At 47.4% G+C, this 8,000-nt stretch overlaps 1 protein-coding gene across 1 annotated transcript; it reads right to left on the reverse strand.

The window, feature by feature from the left end:
- Nucleotides 1-197: 197 nt before the first annotated feature.
- Nucleotides 198-7,090, reverse strand: DNASE2 (deoxyribonuclease 2, lysosomal). Its single transcript, XM_035140596.3, has 7 exons — nt 7,014-7,090; nt 4,360-4,477; nt 3,523-3,700; nt 2,577-2,691; nt 2,183-2,344; nt 1,140-1,337; nt 198-1,003 (listed from the first exon to the last, which is right to left on the reverse strand). Exons 2-7 carry the CDS (start codon nt 4,455-4,457, stop codon nt 624-626), a joined length of 1,131 nt encoding a protein of 376 aa, XP_034996487.1. The 5' UTR covers nt 4,458-4,477; nt 7,014-7,090; the 3' UTR covers nt 198-623.
- Nucleotides 7,091-8,000: the final 910 nt, after the last annotated feature.

Consider the following 8,000-nt stretch of genomic DNA (forward strand, 5'->3'; position numbering starts at 1 on the left):
TTTTAAATAGCTCCTTATCTTGACTGATCTCACAGCATCAGGGGTGTCTGTTTGAGACCATTAACCAGCATTCTGTCTCAATTTACAAGCCTTTCTTAAAATCACACCCATTTCCTTGCCTCTCTTGTGATACCAGTTTTGTGTCATTTTTTCCTACCCCCCCCCCCCAATCCATTTTCCTTGAACAAACAACCAGCTGTTGGAATCAAGTATTTATACAAAGCACAGACATACAAAAAGTACATTGCTGCAGCAAATTAACTTCTATGGTCCAGTTATTTTCTCCGTGCAGCCCCCAGAACTGTGGCAGGTGCTGTTATGTTGAGGACACTGAAGGAGAGGGAAGTCCAAAGCAAAGCCTATCTCGTTCCCAAGTTTGGCAAGGGGTCATTTTCAGAATCGGGTGGGAGGTGGGAAACTGGGGGAGCCAAGAAGTGGCAGAGACCATTTCACAGGAGCAAGGATGGTTGACAGCACCAGAATATACGAGGACCCAAAACTTGGGAGGGGCAAACGGGATCATGGGAACAATATGAGGTTGGTGGTGCTTAGCCCTTGGGAGTCACCCATGGCACTCTTATCCAGTTTGGTGAGCCAGGTTTGCCTAGTATGGCTGAGGCTTCTCAGGTGATCACAGTCCGTGCAACTGGCTGTTGCCCAGCACCGTCACAATCGGTGTACTTCTGTACCAAAGAGCGGAAGGCCTTCCAGACGGCTGCATCGCGACAGCAGATGGTGCCACCCCCACGGTATTCCTCCGCACGATTGCGGTTCATGTCCCCAACGCAGGCCCAGCCAGGATCACTCTCTGTGCTCACACACCACTTGGAATGGTCCACCATGGAAGCAAAGGAAATGGCTGCATGCTGGAAGGATATTTCCTCCATATTGTAGACTCGGAAGTGCCTGGAACAATTGGAAGGCAGGATCCCTCTGGACCTGAGCCAGAACTGGACGTAGAGGTTACTGGCGAGAGCTTGGGCCAGCCAGCCTGAGTAGAGATCTGGGTTGAGGAAAAGTTCTTATGAGAAGAGCCTTGACATGACTGTGAGGACATATTGCCAACCCCCTTCTTTTTAACGTGTTGCTCAACATCTCCCATCACTTCCCTTTTCAGTCGGTCCAATCTCATCACCTACCATCGTCAAAGGAGCGAAACTTTGCAAAGCTGATAAATTCCTTGCCCCCCACAGATCTGAGGGCCACACTGGAGTTCCAAGGCTGCTCCTCAATGTGTTGCCCCTCTGAAGCATTCAACAAGGCAGGCAGGTCCTGGGCAAAGGTTCCTTCCACGTGATGATCATAGACAAGAGGCTCAGTGTAGAGCAGCTGATTCCCTGCAGCAGAGAGAGACAAAATCTGGCGCATCAGAGCCACTGGCTTGTAAAGGAGCTGTCCCCCAGCTGACAAACCTCCTAATAAAGACACTCAAGATTTACATGGGTGGCATCAGATATGCCAGCTACAGGCTCCGTTGACTATCCCAGCCAATAGATCTACCTGGGCTATGTTTCATGCTTAAGGGCAAACTCCTGTGTATGTAAACCTTACATACCAAAGGAACATAGGACAGGGAGGGGGATGAGGGATAGCTTGCCCCATCTTTCCTTGAAAATGACTGGCATGGCATATACACTTGCATCTTGCATCACAGCCTTGTCAGGGGCAGGAGAAACAGTGTCTTGTTGACCGATTTCCCTAACAATGCAGCTGGGGATCTATCCGGCAAAGTTAGCTGAGAACAGATAGCCTTCCACGCCCAACTGCAGCAATTCTGTTCCTTGCTCTGGTTCCACTCGATCACAGATGACAGAAGAGGGCCCCTGGCCCCTAAGGAAGGAGTGTTCATGTGCAGGTGCAGAGCAGCCAGAGTGGAACTGGATCCTTTTCTCCTAACTTTCCCTGTCCTGTGGCATATTTTCACGAAGCTTGGGATAGTCTCAAATAGTACAGTTCTTAGGGGGCAGGGGCCAATTTCTGCCTTAGGCTACGCTGTAAAGTACCACGTGTCCCTATGGTGCTGTATACAGGTTCATACAAAACACATGTCAATGAAATAAGATTCCCCTGTAAATTCTATCATAGGGAAGCCCTAGCCCTTCCCTACCAGAAGCCTGGAAAGAATCCCAAAGTTCTGACTCCCAGTATCAGTGTTCCGTCTGTATCAATATCCTACACCTACCAATCTCTTTGAATTGACCATAGGGAAGTGTGATGCACAGGAAGGTCTGCCCAAAGGATAGGCCACTCTGAGGCCAGTCGTACTGCTCATCTGCACTGGGCGGGAAATGAGGAGTGCTGTGAAGCAGCCAGAATCCCTGTGTTTTGTCCAGCAGGATGACTCCTAGCGCGGGAAACAAAAACAAAAGTGGGGGTTGAAACTTAACCCAGGTGTGCTGAAGTTCCAAGAGTGTTGTGCCAGGTGCCCAGGTGGCTGGTCTGGCCAAGTCATGATCTACAGCCACCACACAAGTTGACGATAAGGCACAACCAGTAGCTGAAGTTCTCAACCATCTTCAACTTAAAGACAGATTTGCTGCGCTCCTTGGCATGCATTTGGAGAAGCGGGGGTCTACCTTTCGTATGGCCATTGAGGTTGGAGAAAAGCTCATCTGGAGGCTCATAACTGAGACCGGAGACAAGTTCCTTTGGAGGCTCATCGTTGTATAGCACATAGGCTGTTTTCTCCTCCTGGGTGAGAAATGAAAGATAGGGTGGTTAGAGAACTGGTCTATTCTCCAAGCTTTCCCCTTCACTCAAGTTTACTGAAGCAGCCAATACTTTAGCCCCTCCTCTAGGCCGGGCACTCAAGAACCAGCCAAACTGCACAAGGAGTCCAGATAGTTGCACTACTGGCAAATGTAAAGGGGTCTTTCCCAAAATATAGGATCCTCACGCCTTCTTCCCAAAGCCCAGCACCTCCATTACGTGACAGCATGAGGGGAGGCAGCAGGGGGGGCTGGAGGCGGCTTCCAGAGTTGGCAAGGGCTGCTAAAAAAGGCCTTGAGGGCTGCATGTGGCCCTTGGGCCCTGCATTGGACCACCCTGCTGTAAAGGATCCTTAGGTGGACCTTGGAGATCATGCAGCACTTATTGCAGGAGCCACAAAATAAATCTGAGCTTGAGGAGGGCCATCGCTCAGTAGCAGAGCATCTTGTTTTGCATGCAAAAGGTTCCAGTTTCAATCTCTGGCATTTCCAGGTAGTATGAGGAAAGGCTCCTGCCTGAAACTACAGAGACCAACAGCTAGTCTTTGCAGACAGCACTGAGCTAGATGGACTAACAGCCTCACTAGGTATAAGTCAGCTTCCTTTTTAAATTAAGAAAGCCATTTTTAAAGCCTGGGCTCTAATCTAGCCAACAGAGACTGTCTGCCAGTGGACAGTGAACCAGTCTGCCCGGAGCAAAGTGTTTTGCTCTGGGCTAGAATTGAGCCTTCGCAACCAAGGTCACCCTTCCTATCACTCCTACTCATTTGGGATACTGCAAAAGCAGCCACACACCTCCTTTTCTCAGACTCACCTGTCTCCGGGCTGCCTCTTTGTACAGCTGATGTACAGTCCGTCCCACGGCTCCTTCGGTACTGTTCATCAGGCTTTTGCCTTGTACCCAGCCCTGGGTCTGGCCGTCTAGATACATGTACCGCATGCCCTCTGCTGGGGGGCTGTGATGGGGTTTGGGCAGCTTGTAGGCAATAAACCTGAAACCCAAGCCCATTAGAAATCACAAATCTTGCCACACAGCGGACAGAAGTCTGCCCTTTACACTCAGGCAACATGGTTACTAGGTAAAGGTAAAGGTAAAGGGACCCCTGACCATTAGGTCCAGTCGTGACCGACTCTGGGGTTGCGCGCTCATCTTGCATTATTGGCCGAGGGAGCCGGCGTATAGCTTCCAGGTCATGTGGCCAGCATGACAAAGCCGCTTCTGGCAAACCAGAGCAGCACATGGAAACGCCGTTTACCTTCCCGCTGTGGCGGTTCTATTTATCTACTTGCATTTTGATGTGCTTTCGAACTGCTAGGTTGGCAGGAGCTGGGACCAAGCAACGGGCGCTCACCCCGTCACAGGCATTCGAACCGCCGACCTTCTGATCAGCTCAGTGGTTTAGCCCACAGCGCCACCTGGGTCCCCATGGTTACTAGGTAGACATTCCTAATTTACAATCCCCTTTTCTAATATCCCACCCAAATTTGTTAGGAGTGTAAAATCCTTTATTTATTTATTTATTTATTTATTTCGTTGGTTAAAGTGCCCTGAAAACCTTGCAGAAGGGTAGTAACTTTGCAGAAGCGTAGTACGTAAACCTCATAAAATAAAACAGAGTAATAAAAGCAATTAGGTCCGATGGACACACACCAATCCACAGGCTGCCCAGAGTCGTCATAGCAGGAAATGCTCCCTGAGACGGCACTGTGGAGGACGGGCACAGACAGCAGCAGCAGGATGGGCAGCATGAGGCCTTTGTCTGAAGTCCCTGCAAGGAAAACAGCAACAGCAATGAGTGATGGTCAAGAAGTAGCCTTGAAAAGGATACAGTACCTTGTATCCTTGGTTACTGCAGCTTCCTTTCTGAATTTTCAGCTTCCATTACAACAAAGCATCTTCAGCGCTTTTACTGATACGCAGGTAGATATATTTTTTTATCCAATTGCTCTCAAAAGGATACCGTAACAAGGAGAACAGACTCCTTAGTTAGTCCCTTACTGACCAAGCTGCATCCCCTTCCCAACAGGACTTTCTCTTGGCCCTTTTTCTTTCCTGTTTATTTCCATGAGGAATCTCTATCAACAGCAGGCAAGAATGAGCTCAAGTACCAGCTGTTGATCAGTAGCTGCTAACAGGCGTTCCAGCATCATATTGCAAGATCGTGAAGTTTGCCCATGTGAGGAATGCCACCAGCTACTTAGGGGACTAAGAGCTACAAGAGCAACACCCCTCTTAAGACAAGGAGCTAGAAAGCGCAACAACGGATCTGAAACCCATGATGAGTCTCCTTGCACCCAAGATGATTTCAGGATTCAGCCTCTCCCACTTACACACAAAGGCGTACTTTACTCTTTGGTGGGGAAAGCGAACAAATCCTAGGTAGAGATGCTCCCTAAGAGTCAAGACAGCCTGCCAACTGACCATGACAAAACAGCCCCTGGGCACGTGCAGAGCATCCAGCGGCTTTAAGCTCAGAGGAGGAAAGACCTGGGATTGAATGAACTGCTGGTGGAATTTTCTGTTTTACAATTTAGAATGTTCCTTTAAACAACCTTAACATATCAGTGACTTCCCTTCTTCTCTTTCCATGGTTCATTTTGCATAACATAAATCCCTGCTTATTTTATATAAAGTAAACCATTCAGTATTCCATTATTACATCCATCAAAACTTATTTACACTGTTGGATTTATCTTAATCTGCCAAAGTTTTCAAGTGTACACAATTTCCCCCTATATATTCAATAAACATTTTCCAATCTTCTTTAAACATATGGTCTTCAGGTCAAAGGGGTGATGATACAATGGGCTAAAGGTTTTGGATATAATATTCAGTTAGAATCTTGGGAAAGGTTGTGGAAGGAAGGTGCAGTAGAATCTCGTGTTGCGGACGTAATCCATCCCGGAGGCACGTCAGAAACTTGAAGCATTTGCATCCAGAACATGCGTGGGGCACGATTTAGCGCTTCTGCGCATGTGCAAGCGGCGAAGCCCGGAAGTAACCCGTTCCGATACTTCTGGGTTGCCACAGGACGTAATACGAAAAGACGCAACATGAAGCAGACGCAACACGAGGTATGGCTGTATTAATTTCACTGTGTGCAGTGCACTTAAAAGAAAATGTTATGAAAATGATGTACAGATGGTATTTAACACCAGCTAAATTGGCTAAAATGTACAAGACAAGAACCAATGAATGCTGGAATTGTAAGGGAAGGGAAGTTATCTTCCACCACATGTGGTGGACTTGTAAAGAGGTAAAGGCTTTCTGGGAAATGATATAGAGTGAGTTAAAGAAAATGTTTTAAAATACTTGTTAAAAAAACAGAAGCCTTTTTATGGGGTCTAGTGGGTGAAGAGATACCAAGGGAAGATAAAAGATTGTTTATGTATGCAACAACTGCAGCAAGAATTCTTTTAGCCCAAAAATGGAAACAAGAAGAAGTACCAATGAAAGAGGAGTGGCAGATGAAGATGATGGACTTTGCAGAACCGGCAAAACTGACAGGAAAAATCTGAAACCAGCACGATCAAGTATTCCAAAAGGATTGGAGTAAATTTATATATTTGGAAGATTATTGTAAGCAATTAACATCACTAGCAGGGTTGCCTAAAGACTTTTAATGAGAAATTTTCTATCTTTCTATATTAAATTAAATTTGGAGTCATTCTGTAATGAGTGCAATTAGAATTGGAAAATGTATAAATTGCAATGATATAAAGGTTAATTTTGAAAGCCATGAGGCGGGAGGGAAGAAAGTCAATAGGCTCTAATAGTGGATAATGATGATGAGTATGTATATATTAAATGGAAAATAAATAAATTAATTAAAGTGTGTGTGTGTTTTCTTCAATAATAAGACGAAAGAGGGAGGACAGGGTTGGACTAGATGACTCTGGGGGTCCCTCCCAACTTCTTCCCTCACTGGAGGCATGCTCCCCCTGCCTGACTCCACAGCGTACTCTGCACATGCCCAGGAGCTCCCTCTGTGATTACCTGTTGCCAGTCTCGTGGGCGGCGCCAGAGAGGCGGAGGGAGGGGAGGGACAAGCGCCCCCCAGAAGGAGCTCTTCCTCCTTTCACTTGCCTCCACACACACACATTGCCCACCGAGAGAGACGCTTGGCCCCTTCTGGTTCCCACCCGGCGCCGAAAGGGAAAGAAGCCATTCCCGGCGGCGCTTCCTTCTCTCGCCGCCCCCCGCCCCGCCCGCAGCGGGACCAAGAGGGGCTCGGCGGCCCTCTGGAGGGAAAGGGGGGGTCCCTCAAACTGCAAACACGGCCGCGGTCCAAGAGCTAAGCTTACCAAGTTCTCCGGAGGCGCCGCCGCCCTCAACCAAGTGAAGGAGCCGGAGAGACCGACGCGCCGCTGACACAGAACTCGGCAGCTTTCGCTCGCTTCCCCAAAATATAGCCGGCGACCCGGGGGGGGGGGCTGGGTCACGTGCCCACGCTTGGCCCCTCCCACCCCGCCTCCCAGGTCGCCCCCGCGGCGCTTTTCCCTGGGCGGGGCGGGTGCAGGTTCGGGCGTGCCGACTCCGCTCGCGTCTTGCGCGCAATCAGCGCTTTTATCGGCTGCCGAGGGATTCCCGGCAGAGGGAAAGGGGGCTCTCGGGCGCCCCTAGAGGAAAGGCAGGGAGCGGGTGGAGCCTGGTGGGCGGGCGTTGGGGGCGCTCCTGGCGGAGCCACAGGGGCTGCGGGGAACATTCTTTATTATTATTATTAATTATTAATTATTAATAATAAAGAATAAATAATAAAAATAAATATATAATTAATAATAATAATAATGCTTTTCATTTTTATACATTTCACCAACTTAAGAACTGCTGTCAGATCGTTAGTCGTATGTGTGCATATATATATAAAATTTATGATTTTCAGGTTTATACATTCCAATCATTTTACAAAATAAAAAAATTCCTTCAGTAGCACCTTAAAGACCAGCTAAGTTTTTATTTTGGTATGAGCTTTCGTGAGCTTTCGTGTACCTACCTGTAACTAGAATCATTTTACAGTCATTTTAACATTTCAAAAGTTGACTTCGTTCCCCCTCTTTCTGCAGGTCCTTACATTTATTTTCAATATCTTCTGCATATTCAAATTAACTTAATTTGCTCATTTATTCATCTCCTTTAAATATATACTCTTATGAAACTGCCAGTTATTACAATAATCCTGCCCATGTTCTTATCTGTTTACAATTTATCTGTAAGTATTCAATACACCATTTCCATTCTTCTATAAAAAGTTTGTTGCCTTGATTTCTTTTCCCTCCCATAAGTTTCGCCAT

Source organism: Zootoca vivipara, chromosome 15, assembly GCF_965207765.1.
Source record: "Zootoca vivipara chromosome 15, rZooViv2.hap1.1, whole genome shotgun sequence".
NCBI lineage: Eukaryota > Metazoa > Chordata > Lepidosauria > Squamata > Lacertidae > Zootoca > Zootoca vivipara.

Excerpts from the sequence above, each read along its gene's own strand:
- DNASE2 (XM_035140596.3), bottom strand. The coding sequence starts at position 4,457 with ATGCTGCCCATCCTGCTGCTGCTGTCTGTGCCCGTCCTCCACAGTGCC. Across the intron at positions 2,692-3,522 it reads AAGAGGCAGCCCGGAGACAG|GAGGAGAAAACAGCCTATGT; the intron begins GTGAGTCTGAGA and ends TTTCTCACCCAG. Across the intron at positions 1,338-2,182 it reads TGGTCAATTCAAAGAGATTG|GGAATCAGCTGCTCTACACT; the intron begins GTAGGTGTAGGA and ends TCTCTGCTGCAG.